At 38.4% G+C, this 24,158-nt stretch overlaps 1 protein-coding gene across 5 annotated transcripts in view; it reads left to right on the top strand.

Annotated features, from left to right (window-relative positions):
• Positions 1–24,158, top strand: part of LOC126373495 (obscurin) — a 141,030-nt gene that overhangs the window by 20,570 nt on the left and 96,302 nt on the right. For 2 of the 5 annotated variants that reach the window (XM_050019652.1, XM_050019653.1), the window contains exons 1-2: positions 12,661–17,383; positions 17,544–17,659. In XM_050019652.1, the coding sequence (XP_049875609.1) occupies positions 12,785–17,383; positions 17,544–17,659 (4,715 nt within the window). In that variant the 5' untranslated portion in view covers positions 12,661–12,784. Of the gene's footprint in view, positions 1–12,659; positions 17,384–17,543; positions 17,660–24,158 lie in introns of those variants that run through there. The other 3 variants (XM_050019650.1, XM_050019654.1, XM_050019656.1) reach the window with 3 other exon arrangements.

Genomic DNA, 24,158 nt, shown 5'->3' with positions numbered 1-24,158 from the left:
TCTCGTGGGATTGATATTTCCAATCCCATGGGATCTCGAATTTGCATTCTCGAGTCGGGATTGCATTCTCTAACCGGACCTCTCCGTTTGGGAAGCAAGACGGTATACCACAGGACCACAGTGACTGTACCACCACCATCGTCAGACTTAATTCCTATAAATTAGTTAGGAACTTTATAGGGGACGCGAGCGACCCGCTTTTCGGCTTTTTCGACATGCTGGGATGATAAGCAACGTTACTATATCTGCCAATTGACAAAAGCAATATAGTTGCAAACTTTACACATTATATGCAGCTGACTGATAGTTAGTAGGTTTGCCAGACAATACAATACGTCTGTGTCGTCGGGTTATTAATACGAATACTGAGCTTGACGCCATCTACATAATAGCTTATGTAGGTAGATTATACATCGATGTCACACACCAATGCGGGGTCGAACAAATAAAAGAACTTCAGGCGGCTATTGAGATATGCATCTATTTATTCGAACTTATTAAATATAATAAACAGACAAAGAGCGTGTGGGGAACCCAACTAGTTGGCCACTTAGTTCCGCTCACATGCAACAGATGGCGCAACATTCAATGATGCAGTCTTCAAGCAGTCGTGAAACGCGATATCGAAGTTCACACAGCAAGACGCATATATACAACTTCCAACATAACACCGTTGGATCGTCGATCCCTAGTCACACTACCAACTCGTGACTAGCGGGGTACTATGCTCAGTTCGGTACCCCGAAAACATCCTTTGGCGGCAGCACATCCTCGCCACCAAAAGCGTAACAAAGAGAAATTAATATAAAATGTTGCAAACCCTCACTGTTCGGAGAACGAGTGATTTTCATCGTATGTAGTTTCCAATCCCGGTTCGGGCTCTAAACCACTGAATTCGACTTTATGAGTTTGAAGTCATGGTTGGATCATAGAAAATTGATGATCACGATCTGTGCCCGGGTTATGGCAACATAAGTACGGAGCGGACCGTCAGAGGTCCTACGTCATCTACCACGATGGGACCAGTTTATAGTTGTCACTGTTTGAATAGGCTTTTGCAAAAAAATAGGGTTGCCTCACCTAATCTTTGAGCGGTTTGTCTTTATTTTCTGTAAGTAAATAGTCGTTACATGAGCCTCGTCAGGGGCCTTTGGCGGCTCAATAGTAACCCTGACACCAGGATTGATGACGTTGGTACTCCACCTCACAACCCACACGATAGAAGAAGACTGAATTGCAGTCAATAACAAATGATCCATTAAAAACATGTTATTTCAAATGCTTTCTCTTGTTTGAGAGTGGAAAATTCGGCGGATTAACAGTATAAAGAATCGCAGTAAACAAAACATGCTTAATAGCTCTCATTGTTTGTTTTTCTCTGGCAATGGACCCTCTTCAGTTTACTTCAGCTATTAACAATGCAATAACTCTTAGAACTACATTTCTAAAAGACACGTTTGCAAACAATCGAAATAAACTAACTCCTACATACGAACGCAGATTTATTCTTTCTAAGAAACCTTTAAATAGGTGCACTAGATTTGTGCTCGTCTGTCCTGCTAACTGTGGCTTAAAATAGCATCTAATGCGATAGCTTACACAAAGACTTTTGGACGATTTACATATTTCAATTGTTAAAAAAACAGGAATAAGTTCTCTTTTCATCTGGAACTCTACATATTGTCGGCTTAAAAAAACATAAACGCAAAACTGGGTGATTATAAAGGCCACATTGAAGTGAATTGTCTAAAAAGCAATACGCAATACTTATTGCTTTTTTCATTAAAATATTGCACCATAGAGCAACGCGGACCTCCGCGTATTGCACTTACCTTTATATGCGCAAATGTCAAATTTCTTTTTTAGATGAATTGTTTGTACGGCCACAATAATAATCATCATTCAGCTTCGTCATTGGAGTCCTTTAAAGGGCAAGTCAAGGCGCATTTCCTTACTTCTATTTCCTCTTCATCTTCATAATCTACTCCTTTTCTTAGATAGTATATGTAGTAGTTTAAGTATTGATATTTATTTATTATAACAATTATAATTATGTGTATTATTATTATGTAGCTTATGAAGTCGAAAGTTTATTTATTTTTATACGTACAAGTATCCCCATGCTGCACTATCCCGCTATATTACATAATATTAAATATCTCCTATACTTAAAGGTTGCCTGGAAGAGATTGCTACTTAGCAATAAGGCCGCCTACTGTACTCATTTTATTTCTCTTTTGTTTTGTATTTTGTTTTTTCCTGTTTGTGCAATAAAGTATTTGTTATGTTATGTTAATTATGAACTTTTTAGACCCCCAGATATTAAATAAGTACGCTTTTTTACATTGAGATAACATTATAATATTATACATCAATGGTTTTTGTCTAGTTGAAATAAAAAAAACAGCCTTTTAAAATAAAACTCAGTGGCTAAATATAATTGACAGTGACTGTCATTCGTTCCAAACACGTCCCAAATCTTTGATTCGTCCAACATTCCTCCTAGCCTGTGCCATATATTTTTGGGTGTTTTTCCGTAAACAGAACGATGATGTGGCTCAGAAAAGTTGTTTACCGTGACCGTTCGCTTATTTCACAAGAAAAAATATGATGCAAGTATAGGGAAAATCGTTATTTTTCCCGAATAAAATATTCTATTTGTATGTCATCTTTAACGTTTTTCTTTTGTTCTATTCGACAAGTTGTAACTCAAAGATTTATCAAATGTAGTGAAGTCTTTTGTACTTATGAAAGAATACAGAAAAAAATGAATCATGCGTTGTCTTTGTTTGTTTACTAAGAAAAAGTCACTAGCATACCAAATCATGATTTTCCTGTTCTTTTAGAAATTTAATAATTTTATATTCAATGGTGGACTGGTGGAAACCTCATAGCTATTTCTGTGCTACGTTGAAATTTTTGAATAAAATAACCATTCCTATTTATTCTATTTTTAAAATAATATACTAATTATATCTTATTCACTCTACATGTGTTAATGACAAGGCTGCATATTTCACTTTCTTTGCCGAAGTTGTAATGAAATTAAATATTTTCATTTTTAATTTCTCTGAACATGTAGGCCATGACCAATCGTTTTCAATGCATCTGGCCGTCAACTATCTATTTTTTTTATAAAATTTTAAATCTACGAATATTTATAACAGCGTCCTTGACCGATATATTTTAAAATTCAAATTATTAACCGCGTATTTTGAAACAGAAAGCGTTATTTTGATTCGTCGTTTTTAGTGTTCCATACCTACAATGGTAAAAAGGGACCTGAGGTAAAGATTATTGGAGAAATAAAACTGTCTCTAATTATTACACGCATTGAAAGATCTTATTTTTTTAAAATCGTGAACTAGATCAAGTGGGGTGTCGTATAGAAGGGCTTTTTATGCACATTCTAAGTCATTTTTCTTTTAACCCGCATTGATTTTATATCATGATGGAAAAATTACGAAAAAGTACTGTCCCCCGTTGCACAGAAAATTCTCAAATTATGTTGAACTACCGTATTTTCACCCTTTTCTGGTCCGTTTCTGGCATTTGTGAGTAGTTTTTCGTCCAAATCGGGTCGAATAATTTAGGTATATAAAAGTTCCCCGATAAATTGTTTTTGCAATTATACAATTCGCACGGCTAAAGCCACCTTCAACAAGTATGACATCATTGCATCCGCTACAGTTTCACCTGTGTGAACTTGTAGAGTGGCAGCCGTCGTCGGCGCGGACGCAGGTGTGCTCAGCCTGACGTTTCCGGTACACAGTTGAATGGATGGCCACTCCACACGGATGCTATTTTAGACGAATTATTCTTAGATTAGTTTTTAGATAGAAAATTCTGAGAAGATTCTGTTTTAGAATGCAAAATAATGTTTTAAAAAAGTATTTTTATGAGTTACTCATTTATCTTAAGTGCAGTTTTCACTAACACAGTTGGCTCGACCATTATAGACGGCGATGCTGCTCACCACTCATCACGCTGGTGTAACGGAAAGTTCGGTGAGGTCTACTTAGTTTATCTTGTTATAGATATACCTCTCTCACTCTTCTTCTAATCATTTTATCCCCTGATGGGATGTAGGTTTCCAATAGTAGATTTCCAGTCCTCGCAAACTTTTGCAGCCCCTGTAGCTTGCTCCCATGATATTCTCGGTCAACCGAGAGTCGCGTCGCCAGGTCTCTTTGGGCCGCCCCTTTTTTTTTTTTTTTTTTTTGTGTCAGGATCTATTTATTTATTTTTGCGTTTTTGCGTTTTCCACGCGCACACCAGGTCAGAGCTCATTGAGACGGGTGTTCAACAGGTCTTCTAAGGACATGACCATTCCTGTGTGCGGATATCAGCCTCCACAGTATTTTCTCCAGTCAATCTCCACAGTTCTGTGTTTGTATAGTTTTAGACCAGAAGATATTTAATATTTTTCGTAACAAATTATTAATAAATACTTTGATGTACCTCTGACTATCCCAATTGGGATATCGTGAGCTTATATTTTGTTATTTTTATGGACAATTAAAATCGCCTTAGTCCATTCGGTAGATACAATTACCGTGATTAAACATAAAAGGTTCTAACAATTTAATTTCATAAACTTTCATCCAACCTTCGTACCCTTTGCCAAATCTTCATGTCGGAATTGGGTCGCAGGCTTTGGGATAAATCAAGTGACTTTCGCTCCGGCTCGTTCCTGGGGCAAAGGCTGGCATTGCCATTCAGCGCGGTAATGCGGCTAGTGTTGTGGGCACCTTTGCTCCGGGAACAGTGAGTTTTTATGTTTATATGTGTGACTTTTGAGATGATAATATCCGAAATATTTAATATATTCTTTATAATATATTATAACGAGTTATTTATTTCACAGTCAACTAAAAATATTACATTGGAATTCAGAACGTCTCTTTCTTTAGGCACCTACTTACGTTCCTGAAATGCGGAACTGCAAGACATGAACGTTCAAACCGCATAAAATTATTTACGAGTATTAACGCACATATTAGGAACTCATAACTTCGCAAAGTAATGTTACGTCCTCGGCCCAGAACTTCAATCGGCCGAAGACGGATTGATCGCACGCGCAAGTTGCAATGCGCACACGCTGCGCTTTGATCACGCTGCGCAATGTCTTGCGCTGGCGACGTGTGAGGCCGGCTGTGCTTGACGGGATTAATTTGTTTCAGCATCACGCCTGTATCTTCGAAGAAGTGGGCAGAAGTGTATATAGATACAATTCCTTGCCAGCTATATTTAAGTCCCTTGTAGCTGGCCCAGTAAATGTCTTACTATGAAAAACAATTTACAGTCGTTTCATTTCCACTACTTACTGATGTAAGTAAGTAGTCGTTACATGACCCATGTCAGGGGCCTTTGGCGGCTCTATACCCTGACACCAGGGTAGATGAGGTTGGTAATTCACTTCACACACAACCCACACGATAGGAGGAGGAGACAGCCATTTCTATCATCATAATTAATGCCGAAAATTAATGGATTGAATGTATGGGATTAATGTCGTAGAAATGAGGTGGTTGCGCAGCATCTAACGGTGTTAAATTGAGTGATAGAGTGAGAAACAGTGTGATAAGAGAGAGATGTGGTGTAAAAGACGATATAGCGACTAAGATTGAGAAGGGAATGTTAAGTTGGTTTGGACACAAAGAGCAGATGAAGGATAATAGGATAACGAAAGCAGTATATAAAGCGAAGGTTAGTGGTAGGGCTGGTAAAGGAAGACCTAGAAGGACGTACATTGACCAAATTGGAGATGTCCTTAGAAAAAGCTCAGTAAGATCTACTCTGAACCGACGTGCGTGTATGAAACGATTGATGTGGTGGAAGCAAGAGAATGTCAAGATCGAATCAAATGGAGTAGGTACCATAGTCTCTGCTTATCCCGGTGGTGGGAAATAGGCGTGAGATCATTATAAAAAAATCAAATCAAATATACTTTACTTTTCTTTTTTTTCTTTTTTTTGAGTTCATGTATGTCTAAAATGTGTGTCCTACATTTTTCACAGTTTTCTAACTGGGCTGATATTTAAAAAAAATCAAATCCTATCTGGTCACCTCTTGTGAACAAAACGGCTAGAATGGCACAAAAATAGAAACGCCAGGTGTAAGTTTACCTTGAGAAAGAAATTGCGTGAAAAGAAAATAAACTAAGATTCAAGGTTCAAAAGACCTAGGTTTGCGTGTGCTGAGAGCGGCAGTCGACTATTGGTGTTTTTATTCAAACTAACACTTTTATTCATCGTTATATGACCCATGTCATCCGTGCTTCGGAAGGCACGTTAAGCGGTTGGTCCCGGTTACTATTTACTGATGTAAGTGAGTAATCGATATATGAGCCATGTCAGGGGCCTTTGGCGGCTCAATCATACCAGGACACCAGGGTTGATGAGGTTGGTATTCCACCCCACAACCCACACGATAGTAAGATAAGAAGAGAACACTTTTCATCATCATCATCAGCCCATTAACGTCCCCACTGCTGGGGCACGGGCCTTCCCCATGGATGGATAGGGAGATCGGGCCTTAAACCATCACGCGGGCCCAGTGCGGATTGATGGTTATTAACGACTGCCAATGCAGCCGGGACCAACGGCTTAACGTGCCTTCCAAAGCACGGTGGAGCTCGAGATGAAAACTTTTTTTTTGTGGTCACCCACCCTATGACCGGCCTTTGCGAAAGTTGCTTAACTTCAACAATCGCAGACCGAGCGCGTTAATCGCTGCGCCACCGAGCTCCTCTCACAACACTTTTATTTAGCTTTATTCAGTTGGCAACATAGTTACACTTTGAATCGTCTATTTATAAAAACATAAGCTCACGGCTAGATCCCAATTGGGTAGTTAGAGGTACATCCATCGCAAGATGAACTAAGTACCCACACCTCACACCACCATACCAGCGTGATAGGAGGTGAGCCGCATCGCCATCAATAAAGAAGAAGATAGACAAATGAAATGAAATTTATTCGCTCTAGAGTCGTACAAAAGATCTTAAATATATATGTATTAATATCTAAAAAAAAATCATCACTCAACCATACAGCGTGTGAATATTAATATTAAATAATTTATAATTAAAGGAACATTTAATCTTTAATTAATCTGTCTTAAAAAATACGACTAGACGATAGACGATTATAATCCTCTTCTTCTATCGTGTGGGTTGTGAGGTGGATTACCAACCCAGTTACATGATACCACCTTGGAACCATATACTTAGCCTTGTATAAAACATCCTTCCAAAAGGGGTTCGCGTCGTATCTCAAGTTGACTAATTATTATAAACAAAGAGCTGAAAATATTCATGGTGTCCATTTAGGAATTTGTATCAAGAGCATAGAATAAGGAATTCTTCTTCTATCGTGTGGGTTGTGAGGTGGAGTACCAACCCCATTAACCCTAGTGTCAGGGTTACTATTGAACCGCCAAATACCTCTGATTTCACTCATGTAACGATTGCGTACTTACATCAGTAAGTAGTAACCGACACCAACGGCTTTACGTGTCTTCTGAAGCACGAATCGTGTTACCTTCGGACAATCAGGTGATCAGTCTGTAATGTCCTAACCGAACTAGGGATCACAAAGTGATTTTTGTGATATGTCCCCACCGAGATACTAAATCGTCTATTTAAACGTGTAAATCCTATTTTGTTTTTCATCACACTCTGGAAATTACCAGACTTTTTAGTTTTGTTCAGATGGTTAGTTGAAATTGGGGTGCTCAATATTTTCCACGCTTGCCTGTTTATGGGAGGCTATTTTGAATCCTAGTCAAAAGTGGTATTTTTTTATGAAACGTCAATACGAAAATTGTCTATTGCATAGGCTAGATTCCAACTAGTCAAATTAGTTACATTTTACTAAACGTCAAAACACAAAATTACTATGGAATTTGTATGAAAAATCACACTGTGACATCATAGAGAAACGTGATAAAATGTCGCACTTATTATTACGTTTCTCATCATCATCAATTTAAGAGCCACGCTCTTGTCGGTGTAGCATTTTCCATTCCAGTCTATCAAAGGCCAATTCCTTGACTTCCCTATAAGACACGACGTTAACCTTTTCTTTAATCTGTTCCATGTAAGCTCTTCTTGGTCTTCCCCTTCCTCTCTTTCCTTCTAGCTTTCCTTCTATGATGTTTTTAATGAATTCGTCGTGTCTTATTAGGTGTCCAATCATCTTGCCTCTTCTGTCCTCAATAATTCTCAGTATTTGTCTCTTTTCCCTTACTCTTACTAGCACTTCCTCATTTGTAACCCTTTCTGTCCAACTTATTCTTTCCATCCTCCTCCAACACCACATTTCAAAGGCCTCGAGTCTCTCTCTGTCCTTCTGTGTCAGTGTCCAAGTTTCACATCTATAGAGGGCTATACTCCATACGAAGGTTTTGACACATCTTTTTCTGATAGATTTGGCAATCCTAGCCTTGAATATGCACCCTTTGTTATGGAAAGCTTGTTTTGCCATTGCTATTCTGGTTTTAACGTCTAAAGTACATCTTGAGTCATTCGTTATTATGCTGCCTAGATACTTAAAGTTCTTTACATTTTCAATCGGGGGTTTTTAATTATTTGGCTGTCTATTTTTGGAGTTTTGGAAATTGTTAGAATTTTGGTTTTACTTATATTAATTTTAAGGTCGTATTTTTCAAAAACTGTGTTCATTGTGTTAAGTAGGGTTTCTAGGTCTTCTTTATTACTGGCCAGTGCCGCAATATCGTCTGCAAATCTGATACTAATTATATTCTGTCCATTTATTGTTATTCCGTTATTGATTTTAGCTATTTCCTTCATGGCACCCTCCATGAAAATGTTAAATATTAGTGGAGATAAGGAACAGCCCTGTCTTACACCTTGCCGTACTCTAGTTTTTCTCTTCACTACTCTTATTTCTACGACAGTTTCCTGGTGTTTATATAGTTCGTATATTATCCTTCGGTCTCTATAATCCATTCCTACTTCCTTCAACCCCCTCATCATTTTCCTCCAGTTTACCTTGTCAAAAGCCTTTTCAAGGTCTATAAAAGCCACGCTGGTATCCATGCTTAAATCCAATCTCCTGTCAATTATCAGTCTTAAAGCTAATATTGCTTCTCTTGTACCTTTCTTTTCTCTGAACTGGTCATCTCCCAGACATCCCTCAGCTTTAGGTCTCAGTCGGTTTTGAATGATTTTAAGTAAAATTTTTGAAACCTGTGATATTATGCTCAGTGTCCGGTGTTCTTCGCATTTCAAAGTATTTGGTTTTTTTGGTAATGCCAAAGTTTTACTAACTTGAAAGTCTGTTGGTATTTTGCCAGTTGTATACATTAGATTGATTAATTCGTAAATTTCGTTCAAAACTAAGGGGTTTGCAGATTTTAGCAATTCTATAAACAACTTGTCGTCTCCGGCCACTTTTTTATTTTTTAAACTGTTTAAAGCTTTATCAAATTCCTCTCTCAAGATGTCCGGGCCACGATCATTCTCTTCCACCTCTTGTTCATCCTCTATATCGTCCTCGGTTAGTCCATCTCCCTGATATAATCCTTCTATGTATCTCTTCCATCTGTCAGCTATATCCTCATTATCAATCAAAATCTTTCCATCTTCATCTAGTATTGCTGTACTTCTTGTCTTTTTCTTCCTATTTAAACTTTTTATTATGTTATATGCTAGATCCATTTTACCTGCTTTCATATAACGCTAACGTTTCTATTTAATGAAAATTCATAAATAAGTTAAATAGAAAAAAGAAAATGTTTTTCGTTAGTTTTAGATCTGTCTTTATTTAGTAATCAGAATTTCATAATTTGTCTTACACCTAGTACACAAGCAAATTTGTATGGAAATACATAGTCCTAGTGACGTCAGCTATAAAAGCGATCAATCATCGTACTAATTGTGATTTAATTGATAATTAAAATTTGAAAATATTAAGTCAATAATAAAATTGAGATTGATTTTTGATCACCATAAACTGACTTCTATTATTTCTGTTGCAATCGTAATATAATTGAGTAGAAATCTTCTTCTTCTATCGTGTGGATTGTGAGGTGGATTACCAACCCCATCAACCCTGGTGTCAGGGTTACTATTGAGCCGCCAAAGGCCCCTGACATGGCTCATGTAACGACTACTAACTTACACCAGTAAGTAGTAACCGGGACCAACGGCAAAGGTAGGTAGGTAGTAGGAATTATCAAAATCTCTAGGAAACAAAAAGTGTACATACCATCGCCTATCAAAGCTAAGAATTAAAAATCAAAGAACACCTCGAACAATCAAGGTTAGGATAATTTATGTGGCGATAAACTAGGTTCAAAGTCTTAGAAAACTTTGTGAAAAAGTATAATTTATTTGTTGACAGTTGGCAGAATCAGTGTGACCATTGCAAAGAAACTTGCCTTTCATCGAATTGCCATTTTATTTACTCAATAAATAATACGTTTTTATTATAGACAACAATAATTTTAAAGACGTAATTCTGTAAAGAAATATATTTTTATTGGCCGTAATCCTTGCGGCAATGCCAATAGTTTGTTTAAGTTTCATTTATTTATTTATTTATTAATGGATCACTTATAGCTATGCACATTATAACATTTAGTTAGGAAATATTTAAGCAAAGTAAAACAGTACTTATGTGTAAGCCAATTACAAGAAAACAACATCTAGTTGATCTAGTCTGTTGAGACTGACTTCTCAGCAGCTAAAATCTCGCTATTAATAACATTAATATATCATATTATTGCACTAGTTGGTACAAAAACAAGTAAACTATAATAATTTAACAGTATGTTGATAATAATAATTGTAACCTTCAAGGGACGTATCTCTATCGGCCTTCTTTGGGCCGCGACTCTCCAACACAATCTTCTCTTTGGCTTTGACCCGAGATTTGTACTCACTGTGGCCTTGATGACAATGAGGGACTTGCTACGTTCCCCAAACAAAATACAGTAGGCGCTGTACAGAGTTGCCTTCGTTTAACAGAATTACTTAAAAATAGAACAGCCTTTATAAGTTACTACGTACTACAAATTGGTAGGTATCGTTAACAATCTCAGTAATTAAGTATATCATAAGTAAGTTAGTTTAGTAAGAAGGTTATATAAGTGCAAGATGAAGGAAATAATAAACCTTCTAATTACATAGATAACAGACATAATACATCTTTTGTACACCCAAAACATCTTTTGTGTTTTTGTTTTGTATGTGGAGGAAGCAAGAGAAGTGTGTCAGGATCGAAGCAAATGGAATTCTATAGTCTCTGCTTACCCCGGCGGGAAATAGGCGTGAGTTTATGTATGTATGTATGTTGTACACCCAGGCACAATGCATCTTCGACCCATTATTATTCTAATCGAAATAAAGAGGAGCAATACAGGTAGCAACATAATTCTATACCATATCTGATACAAATATCAAGCAACAATTATGTTTATACAATACCTCATATACTTCATTATATTTATATACATTAATACTTAATTATGTACCCGAGGAATGAGAAAATAGGTAATTATCACATTAAATCTGTACAACGCCATCTTTATTTTTTTGTTGGAAAAGCCTGGAAAGTCTTAACAATTAACTATAAGCTCTTCAATTAATGAACTTAGTATTTCGACGTTTCTTTATATTAGTGACCGAATCTAAAAACTCGTTTCATTTTAAAGAAGTCGCAAGAAAGTAGAAATGTTGGCGTATACTCGTCGGATTGTCCATCAAAACACGAAAATAACCTCGATTCTCGGTCAGTTGCAAGCGTGAAGGTCCATGGAACGTTTTTAAAAATATAAAACTCACGGAGGTTATCTATTCACCCCATCAGCTGGTTATTAGAGCTATTTCTAAAGCAGATTAATGACTGTTTTTATGTTTTAGGTTACGAAAAATTGGATTATGTTTGGATGAATCTATTTAGGAATTGAATGCTTCGTTTTATGCAACAAGCTAGAAATACAATTTATAACTGCATTCGTTTACACACTTTTTAGATGAATTTTGTTATTTGCGGCCTCCTTGTTATAATCATAAATGCTGCAGTTTATATTGTCCCAAAGACAGTCAGACCATTTTTTGTTTATGCACTTTTGGCTTTGAAATCTTTATAACCTTTCATTGACAAAGAAAATGTAGTACAATGCAAAGCTCCCACGCGATTCATGATGATACACATCTTCACGTCAACAGGTCATTCCCGTCTGCAAACTTGTAAAAGACCTTCCTGGAATTCATTTGTGAAGTGTAATAACCTTGGCGACAATGTATTGCAACAACCAACAGCCAAAAAACCATTTGGATTCAAATGAATTTTGCCAAATTGTTTGTTTTGCCAATCGCAAGTTTCATAACAAAATCGTCTGTCTGTTACATGCGCCAGTTACGTATTAACTCACGTAGGACGAGTTTTTCGGGACGGGTCAAATAACTCGACGAAAATAATCCTACTTACCACCAAACAAAACTGACACAGCACTATAAATTTTGCTGCTTTTTTGTTTTGAAAGAAAACTGTGTCATATAAGTTGGCGTAAATAATAAATTCATCTTTCTTTTGTTTATAAATAACCTGTATCCGGAACAAGCAGGCACACCGTCTGCCTCCGCGAAGGTGCGAATCCACGCGCCGCGCAGCGCCGCCAGTCGCTCCCACACCCTCGCTCCGAGCACACGCTACACTCGCGCCGCGATACTTTACCGCCGCACTCGTAAAACTTAAACACACTTTGCTCCAAGAAAGTTTGTAAACAAATATGACGGCGTGATACGACCACAATGTCGTTCTGCAGAATCACAGGCCGCAGCAGGGGGCTGCCGAAGCCCAATTATTTCCCGCTCCTCGCTCCGATCTCGCCGGCAGATGCGAAGCGATGCTGCAGGATCACCGGCAAGTCGTACGGCTTGCCATCTCATCACTACATTCCAGTGCTCCTCACCGCCAGATCTTCGAAAACAAAATGCAAAATAACCAATGTATCAGGAGAACTCGGGCCGCACCACTACGCTCCTGAAATTAATTACGGCAACAGGAAACATGATTTGCTACCAGACTACAGATACATATTCCCCGTTTTGGATGGTTCTACCGACGCTCAAAAGGCTTTGATGGATATGCTGCTGACGAAAACGGTAGCCGAGGATAAGCGCTACGTTTATACGGTTCAAGAAAGGAGATGCAGTTTAGTTTTTTCGGCTCAAATGGAAATGGCTGTGCGGGACGGAGACGTCAAGGACGTTATGTTGGCTAAGGACTCGGATACAGTGTTGATCAGGATGAAACAGGGACGCAGTGTTTCTATGGACTTTAAAGATTTTACCGATGACGTAGAAATGTTTGAAGGAGAAGGACCCAACGCTGAAGTATTAAAACAAAGGGAAATGGAAGAGTTAGAGGAGAAAAAGAAGAAAAGGAAACGGGCAGCAGGATTGTCATCTATGAAGAAAATATTCGAAAGAAAAGAAAAACTTGCAGAAGTAGAAGAATTAGAAGAAGAGAAACTTCGTCTAGAAAGGAAATCAAAAAAAGCAAAGCTAGAAGAATTCAAACATGAAAAACATGATGTTAAAACGTTTACTGCTAATAGCTTTGATGTCAATCATATGAGATCAAAATCTAGTATTGTCATGTCCAGCGGCGATTGGAAAGATCAAATGCATCCGCTCATCGAATGCTGGGATTGGGAAAATTTCGAGAAAGAAGTAAAAGATGAACATGTTGTTCCTAAAGCAACTAAAATGCCCACGCCCGTTAAAATAACTCCTGTTCACTGTGAAGCTGAAATATACGAAGTCGATCGCAACATCAGTGACGTGTCAATACCTTTAGAGAATGTGCCCTGTGTGAATCCTTTAAAACCAATAAAAACTCGCCCGGCTGAAGCAGTGCTGAATGCTGTCAAACTGCTTTCAGAAGAACGTTTAACGGAGACAGCTGATGTTACAGAAAAATTATGTGAAGAGAATAAAATTAACATGCTACCCACCTTAGAAAATGTATCTGAAGTTGTTAAAAATATCAATAAAGGCAAGAGATCTAAAGTAGCAAAAATTACGGGACTGTCATTAGATATAAATAAAGCTAAGAAATTTATTCCTGGTCATCATGTAAACACGCCCCAGGGTCCCGTGTTTGTACCTGGACAAACGGTGGATACACCTTCCGGTCCTGTATTCGTACCAGGTCTCAGTGTGAATACTCCTACTGGTCCAGGGCTAATACCAGGCCATATTGTAACAAACGAAAACACAAACGAACCATTTTTCCTTGCTGGACAAGTGCTGGAAACAGCCCACGGTGAAGAGTTTGTTTGTGGACAAACAATCAAAAACAAAGATGATTCATTCCGTTTCGTTGAAGGCCAAACGGTTATATCTGAAGAAGGTCTAAAGTTCGTTCCTGGAAAAATAGTAAACAATGGAGCGGAAGAAATGTTCGTACCGGGGCAAGCAATAATGACCCCTGAAGGAGTACAATTTGTTCCTGGTCAAACAATAACGGAAAGTAATGGAATCCTTTTTACGCCTGGACAAAATGCTAAGATAAACAATGAATGGCAATTTGTTCCGGGTCAAGTAGTTCATCAAGATAATGAAGCACATTTCGTACCCGGTGCTACTATAGCTACTCCAAATGGCTTAAAGTTTGTGCCCGGTCAGACTGTAGCTATCGAAGGAGAAACCTGCTTCGTCCCAGGCATCACCCGTACTTCAAGCAGTAACAACCTGGAATTTGTTCCTGGAACTACAGTGGAGACCATTGACGGCCCAAAATTCCTTGAAGGGCAAATCGTACATACAGATATAGGAGAAAAATTCTTGCCAGGAAAAACAATCGTACAAGGAAATGGATCCGTCGATTTTTCCGTAGCAAAGTCAATTGAAGATATTTCTTTCTCCGATAGCGCACCAGTTGGTCTACCCATCGACATCAGAACGAGTTCAATATCTGAGGAATCTTTATACGTGTTTGGACATATGGTGCAAACAGCTAAAGGTATTGAATTTTATCCTGGGCCCAGGGTCCCTAAACTTGAAGGAAAGGTAGTCCCAGGAAGACTTGTTAAAAATGAAGCTAATGAATCACGTTTTGTGCCAGGAATGATAGTAGAAGGAATTTTTGTTCCTGGTCAAATCGTCTTTACTGAAAATGGAGAGCAATTTGTTCCAGGCCAAGTTGTTGACACTGCAGACGGTCCTAAATTTGTCCCTGGTCAAGTAGTAAATACCAAAAGTGGACCAAAATTTGTACCTGGTCAAACTATTCATACTATTGATGGTCCTCGATTTGTACCCGGACAAATCATCGAAACGAAAGCCGGTCCTACTTTTATTCCCGGTCAGATTATACACACTGATGATGAAGGTTCTAGATTCGTCCCTGGCCAAGTCGTTGATACAGAAGAAGGACCTCGTTTTGTACCCGGCAGAGTTATTGAAACAGACGACAATGGTGTGACATTTGTCCCTGGACAAATCGTTCAAACTCCTGAAGGATTAAAGTTTGTTGCCCCTGATCTTACAGAAGGTGACGAAGGCCTTGAATTTTCTGTACAAAGCTTTGTAGTTACTCCCGAAGAACTAAAATTATTAAAAGTAAAAACAAACCCAAACGACACTTCTTCTGCCAAAGGTGAACTAACAATCGATACAAATATGTTAAGACAACTATCTGAAGCAGGCATGTCCATTGGCAGGCAGGTGCCTGCTGAATTGCCAGCAATTAATGTGGTTTTAAATGAAACTAGAAATGCAGAAGCACTTAAAGCATTTGTCACAGACTTTGGTTTGAAAGACGATGTTGCAAACCAATTAATGGAAGTAATTAAATCAATTATAGAAATGAGTGCTCACTTAAAATCTGAATTCCACGAAAGTAATAGTGACGGCACTAAGAGCGAAGGATCCACAGTGGAAATGAAGAAAGTGAGGCCTAGCAAGAAACGGTTAGAAGCCACAGAAAATGCAGGGTGTAGTGATGGTAACGGTCAATCTGCCCACCAGGAACATGTGAAGAACTCTATTGCTGCTGCCGTGCTTGCCGCTCTCGTCACAGCTGAGCAATTTGAAGATCTTAACAACAACAATAGCAAGGAAAAATATCAGTTAATTTTAAAATCTATCGACACTATACTGGGTAAAGCTATTGATGAAGATTTCGTATCGGCTATGTACCAAATTCTCCAAAAAGAGGACGAAAAGGAGCTTCTTTGTGAAGAAATCTATGAGAACTCATCTCAACCTAAATTAGAATTAATCAAAATTGCTGTGAACAGCTCTTTAACAAAACATTCCTTAACCGAAGAAGACATCATAGAAAAATTCGGTGACTTTTTAACTAGTGAAAATGAAATTCTGGGACCTGCTTTCAAAAATATTGCTAAAACTGATTCGAAACTACTAAACCAAGTTTTAGGACACATCTCCGATGCCATTTCTTTCATCAAAACAGACCATGAGGCTACAGAAACACTGCAGAAAGCTATTGTCTCCGCTGTGCAAGAGTCAAGTGCTAAGGAACTAGATATTATATTGCAAGAAAGTAATGAAAAGGACCTAAAAGAGCTACTTGTTCAGTCTGTTGGTCTTGCCAGAATCCTTGGAATGAGAGATGTTGCCACAAAATTGCTTAAAATGATGAACGATGAAGAAAGTTTAACCACAATAGCTAATGACCCAACCAGTGTCAGTATTTTGAAAAGGCTGACAGTTATGAGAAAACTGGCAGATAAACAACCAAATCTACATTCGGCTCTCAAAAAGTTGGAAACCGAACCTGAACTAGCTCGAACGGATCCCAACTTAAGGGATCTAGTGCGAGAAAGTGCTGCTCTTATGATTATTCCAGAAGAGCCCCCCTTGATGACGTCAGAAGACGTCCCGCTTAGCTTACTCGACCCTGAAAATAGTCTCGCAATGGAAGATTTCCTGTTTCAACGCAAGAGTCATCGCGGCGCCTTGTTGATTATGAAGAAAGGTCTTCAAGCTGTTGTGCCACGTGAAGCAAGCCGCGCTGTGTTGACCGGACAAGTTGCGTATACTGTCCTTGACGAAAGTGGCATCAGTCATTTCAAGCCAATGCATGTATTTTCGGCGCTAAACTTAAGCGAACCGAGCGCACATCGCTTCAGCATGTACAGCTGTCCTATTGTGGATGACAACGATGAAGATTTGAGTTCGCTAACTGGATACTGCAACATCAGCAACAGCCAGATAACAAGGATCGGCGGTTGGGGCCGACGGTACAGCGGGGTGTTGTTAGACAGAGAGAACACTAGGCGCAGACTGAGTAGTCTCGACCACACGCCAAGTTACATGCGATACCCGTCCCGATCCTCCACGAGATCTAGGTCAAGTTGTAGCCGAAGTCCTCCTAAGGTAATCCTTAAATCCTACCTACTGTACCCACATTAAACATGACAAGTTTATACGACGCGGAATTTGACCTGTTTAGTGAACTGTAGATAGTAAATATACCTCGTCAACAGTTATTCTCAAAGTGGTTTTCTGTTATAAATGATTGTTTGTATTGCTTCAGGTGGAGGACGTGGTAGTGGCGACGTCGGACTACACGGCGGCTGCAGACGACGAGGTTTCCCTCAGAGCCGGAGATATCGTCGAGGTTCTCGACACCAAAACCGCTCTCGGAGCCAAGTAAGTGCCCACTACTCATTTATTATTGGCATGAGCTTTGCACAACCGTGCCCCCATTGATGTAGTCCGTAAATAAATGTATAAATAACCGAACCGACATATGCTTGTGAAACTGGAGTCATTACTTCGCCTTTAAACCCGGTCCTATCTGAAACCGTTCATCGTAAACTAAACGAATGCACTCATGACATCCACTTGTAATGTAACACTCAAATACATCAAATTGTGACAAAATTGAAAACTAAAACACGCAAAACAAAAGTAAAGAATGCGTTTAACGGCTTAGATGCGCTGAACATTCCACAGGCGTCAGATTCGGGGTTATTTCGGCTCCGGTCGTTGCACCGGCCGCTTGCGCAACTATCATCTTTGCTTATAAATCCTTATCCATTTTATTTTCGTCCTCATAACTCTATCATAGACCACGATTGGCGAACTAAACTGCATCATCACGAATGATAACCTGTCCATGCCCACGTAACAAATTATCACGTTCATCGCAATCACCTTTGACCACTTGATGACGTAATGAGTTACCATTGTTGATGCAGGTACAGAGGGCGTGTGTATACATACCAGAACCATTTCTTCCAGCCCAGGGGTCTATCGTTAGACTATGTATTTAGTGTTCCTACCTACAAAATGTACTATTACTGATCATCTCATTAGCCTAGAAGAGGATCGTCGAAGCAGAGCTAGGAAGCTCGTAAGGTCATTGTAAATATCCGCTTCGCAACGACAATATATGTTACTCTGTTGTATGTATCATTTATCTATGTGTTGTGATCTACATTTATTGTGATAATAACTACTACATTAGAATTATTAGAATTATATTTATCATCGCCAAATATCGGCACTTCATTGAAAATTACATATTCATCTACCATATTTTGTGTTAGATTTGTTGTGTATTACAATTGAGGTTGTATTAGAAGGTACGTAATAAAGATAATTAAAATTTTGGAGTTTCTTTTTAGTGGTCTAATGTGTTATGTTTTAGGTATTATGTAAGTTGAGCTTGCTGTAGAATGAAGACATTATATTAAGAAGTCTATGAATACCCACCGCTTAAAGAATCATAAAATTCTAGTGTTAAGTCATTAACACCTACGTGTACGTTATTGATGATAGCATTCCCAACGAAATCCTAATAAAATAAAGCATATTTACAAAGTCTCTTCAACTTTTAAAAATTGAGAAGTAGCTGTAGTAATTTCTAGTAATAACATGAAATTAAATGTACAAGGAAATGAAAGTTTGCCGGTGAAAAAAGTAGTTGTAAATGTGTTGTTACAGTTTTGGCAAGTATCCAAGCAGGCAGGTAGCTAGCACATATTTTCTCACCAAGTCCGACTTACACGCGCTAAATTAATTTATTCCGCTAATAAACGTTGCTTTACTTTCTTGGATACAATCAGTGTCGCCGTGACTCATACGAGGTAATTCTGGCACGTCTACATTCAGTCTAATAACTCGCGTTGAAAATGTCACGCACGAAAATAAAAGATTTTTATTTGAAATATATTTTTTTTAAGTTTTTTTTTTCTATTTTAAGTTCTAGACTAAAATAGGTTGTCTTACCCTACTATTCAAAAAGTAAGTAAAGTACATTGTAGTCACTTAGAAAATAAAAATAAATACTTCAGATAAACACACAATGAACCCATTTAGAATATGTATTTTAAACTAAAAAATCCAAATTGAAGCAATTCATCTAAAAAGCAATATTGCTTTTTGACATTTGTTGGCATTACGCACTTATTTTTATATGCGCAAATGTCAAGTAGCAATATTGCCTTGTAGATGAATTTCTTCGATGTGGAATTTTTAGCTCCCCTGACCTACACACTTACTTATGTTAAGTATGATATGTTACTGTACACACTACACTTCATAAACCGTCTTAATGGGTTTGCGATCAAAACTGATTATTATTGAAAATCAGGTCCTAACCTAAAAACCTAACACACACTTCCACACTAAAATTATAAATGCGTAAGTAACTGTCTGTGATGATGATGATATGAAAGGTATGGAGATAGTTTGAGACCTAAGGAAGAACATAGGATACATTTTATCGCAGAAATCACACCCTAAGGGGAAAAACATGCTAAACTTGATAACCAAAATCGCTAACTATAGTATAAAATGTAGCCAACATTAATGATTATTATTTTACAACAGAATGGAGGGATCAAACACGTCACATCGAAGCAATATTGCAATTTGACATTTGCTCATATAAAATGAAGTGCACAATGCCAGCAAATGTCAAAAAGCAATAATGCTTTTTTAAATCCCCCAGCTTAAAAAAAAAACATTTAAAAAGCAAGGGACTAGTTTTCATACAGCCTGTAAAGTCTGTTTTCAATTTGGAATTTAAAATACATTTATTATGTTACCTGTCACTGACTGAAGTCAGTTTAGAACTCAGCGGGGGAACAGCTAAAATAACTAGTGTTACTCCTCGGCACATTGATTGACATGACTTCATTTGACATCCATTAGCGCAGGTACACGTATTGTGCTAAGAACACCCGATTTCGACTCCCAGGAGGCTAAATAATGTTTTAAAAAATTAGGATACCTACTTAAATAACTATAATAAGTAGCATGGAAAATGCTGCATCGACAAGAGCGTGGCTCTTAAGTTGATGATGATGACTGAAATAACGTTCATTTTATCCATCTTATGACTTAGGACGTTGTCTTCTGATTGCTTGTGGCTTTGCTCACCCTATTAGGAAGTAGAGGCGTACGTTTGTGTATGTATGTACTTAATGAAATAAATGCTTTAAGACTTGAAGGTTTGAGGTATAATATCCTATCCTAATATAAGTACCTAACCTGACCAAATAGGTTAAGATATTTTTTTTTTTGTATTTGTAAGAGACTTAGAGCTCTGCCGACCCCATTAGGGATCACGCCTATATTGATTACTGTAGTTCGAAGAAGGTTAGAGGTTCATTATATCTTAATAAAAGCTACTTGACAGTTTTCGAAAAAGTATTTTATAAATTACAAAGTTTATATAATAGAATAAAAATCATATGTTTCTTCGTTAATTTAAAATTGCGCGCGAAAACGGTTGGTTACGTGACATTTTACCCAATGACGTCATCACATTTCAATAAAGACAAACTACGCGTCACTTCGAGTGTATTTGAGATTAAACTTTACTTCCCTTCTTCAATCGTGTGGGTTGTGAGGTGAATTACCAACCTCATCAAACCTGGTGTCGGGGTTATTATTGAGCTGCGAAAGGCCCCTGACATGGCTCATGTAACGATTACTCACTCACATCAGTAAGTAGTAACCGGGACCACCGACTTAACGTGCCTTCCGAAGCACGGATCATCTTACTTTCAGACAATCAGGTGATCAGCCTGTAATGTCCTAACCAAACTTGACATCACATAGATGATTTTTGTAATATGCCCCCACCGGGATTCGAACCCAGGACCTCCGGATCGTGAGCTCAACGCTCAACCACTGGACCATAGAGGCCGTTGCCATTTTTCTTGGTATCCTGGCATCTTGAAAATGACAAGCTACAGATAGACAGATAGTTTTTGTTTATTTTGTGATTTGTGACGTCACACGAAACTCTATCATGGCCGCCCGACATTCAGAGTGAAAGAAGTATGTACTGCCTACCCCAACGGAAAATAAGCGTGTTCTTTGTATGTATATAGTTTAACAAAATACGAGTAGGTATATTGAAAGATCTATATTCCATTGAGTAGTACGACCATCTGTCTCATGTGTCAATGAAGTGGAGGGGAGGGAGGTGGGGGGGATGCGCTGGAGTCGATGCTAACCCCATTGCGAACTGTGCCATTGACGTCATTGCGCCGCTTTCTGGGCCGGACGCAAATAGCACGCACATGCGCTCCACTCGTGTTAAGTAAGGGAATACAGTCAAGTTTTGTGATAAATGTGTGGTATAAGAAATTATGAAAATTAATTATACACCACCATAACACATACGCCTATATACGTCCCACTGCTGGGCACAGGCCTCCGTCAATCATCTGGAGGGGGTACTACCACATTGCATTATTACAGAAATCGATGAGAAACAAGACCAACTAAGGATAAACACTAAAAAGAATAAATTTTTAGTGTTAACAACTAGGGTAAGAGCGACACATCCCCAACCCAAGCATTAACCTTGCTTCCTGGGGTTGCCTCATAACTTTATGTTGTTTAAAATTCAAATTCAAAACTATCTTTATTCAGTAGGTAACATAGTTACACTTTGAATCGTCAATTTTTACATAACGAACGTCTCATCCGCCTAAAACTACTGCAGCTTCTCACAACCTATATAGCCGGGGAAAAGAAGCTGCAAGACAAACCTCGGCACAGGGCCCTAGACGTTCTTAAAAAAAATAAAAATAAACATAAAATATTGGTATACGATTGAGTAATTTAGCTGCCTTGTTCTCAGACAGTTAATCCCATGCATTCATATATTCTAAATAATCATTAACTTTATAATAGCCTTTTTTTTGTAAAACAAGAAATAAACACTTTATTTTTCTTTTTTTTTTCTTTTTTTAAACTGCCCAATATATTTTATAACTAAGTATGTCAACGGTTCCCTAACGTGTGCGCATTGCTCGCGGACATTTACCGCCAAAATAGGGTATAGTAGTCACGTCAGGGTTGACCATCGAAACTCAACTACGTACTACAGTAGCAGTCGCCGAATACGGCAAGAATAACATTATTATTTATTACAGAAAGCTGTCGATAAGATCTCGGTACTTAGTTTTTCTTGCAATTGATGTACAGTCATGAACAATAACATGTACCCACTTTAGTATCCTATCGTACTATCATATTTGACATTGAATGAGACTTAGTTCTCGGTGGCGCAGCGGTAAACGCGCTCGGTCTGCGATTGTTGGAGTTAAACAACTTTCGCAAAGGCCGGTCTTAGGATGGGTGACCCCAAAAAAAAAGTTTTCATCTTGAGCCCCTCCGTGCTTCGGAAGGCACGTTAAGCCGAGACCAAGGGGTCCCGGCTGCATTAACAGTCGTTAATAACCATCAATCCGCACTGGGCCCGCTTGATGGTTTAAGGCCCGATCTCCCTATCCATCCATAGGTAAGGCCCGTGCCCCAGCAGTGGGGATGTTAATGGGCTGATGATGATGAGACTTAGTTAATGTGACATGGTTTCAAAGTGTAGACATAAACGTAAGGTTATGTGTTATGTTAAAAGCTATGAATGCCAAGTGTTACTGACTCCGTGGTTCAATAGTTGAGCGTTGGGCTCACGATCCGGAGATCCCGCGTTCGAATCCCAGTCAACAAAAAATCTTTTTGTGAGACTGATTCTGGCTTGGTAAGGACATAGTAGGCTGAATTCATCTGGGGGTTAAAAAGGCCACTTCAAAGTAGGTAATTTATCTACAATTCAATATTGCTATTTGACATGTTTGTTTGCATTGCGCACTTACTTTTCTATGCGCAAATGTCAATTTGTAATATTGCTTTTTGGATGAATTGCTTCGATGTGGCCTTTTTAACCCCCCTGATTGTCCGAAATAATAAGATGATTTTGGTTTTAGGAGGATAAGTTAAGCAGTTAGTCCTGGCTTTTATTTACTTAGGTAAGCATCTAGTCTTTACATAAGCCATTTCAGGGGCCTTTGGCGGTTCAAAAGTAACCCTGACACCAGGGCTGATAACATTTCACAACCCGCTCGAGATAAGAAGATTCGACACCGTATTTTTTAGCTGCAAGCTGCTGTATATTTATATTTAATGTCCTCTAGCCCTCATTGATAATTACTTCAGCTTAATATCCCAGGAAGAGGAAATGACTGAAAACCAGCGCTGGATGGCGCAATAGCATGGCTCCATCACAGCACAAGCTGAGCCATTTCCTTTCGCCCGTATTCGTAATATTCATAATTCTAGTTCTTATAGAAAAATGTTACTGACAAAAATATTATAAAAATACAGTATTTAAATTCGAATAAAACCGAAGATGACCCTACAGCTTTGTTGCCATAGTAATAAATGCTCAGACGGATAAGATCTAACGGAATATAGCAGAAATATTGTTTGGCCGGCACTTTGACTTCTGGGCCGAAATCCGATGATCTCCTTTATTTTATTCATTTTTTATTCTTATTAATTAAAAGAGTACCCGCCAGTGTCTGGTGTGCTAATCACTATAACGTTAGCCTAACCATTTGTCTAGATCGCAGAGGTCATCCATATAGGTTGTAGGTTGTATGGCACAATACATATACAACGTAAATACGCGTTGTGGGTGTGGTGTCAGGAGAAACCCTCTTGGGGTTTAACTACGATTTTTTTTTATATTGACCAAGTATGTTGGCCCAACTATGCCTGATGGTAAACATAGGGAAGCCCTAATTGCAGTAGCAACTGAAAAGCAACGCAATGAGTCAGTTTCGAATCAGTTGCGACTACCATACTTACTGGCCTACTAGGTGCTTCTTCACGCTTCGCT

The sequence above is a fragment of the Pectinophora gossypiella genome, chromosome 2 (assembly GCF_024362695.1).
Source record: "Pectinophora gossypiella chromosome 2, ilPecGoss1.1, whole genome shotgun sequence".
Classification (NCBI taxonomy): domain Eukaryota; kingdom Metazoa; phylum Arthropoda; class Insecta; order Lepidoptera; family Gelechiidae; genus Pectinophora; species Pectinophora gossypiella.
Note: the sequence above shows the minus strand (reverse complement) of the source record. Positions and strands in the feature narration are given on the sequence as shown.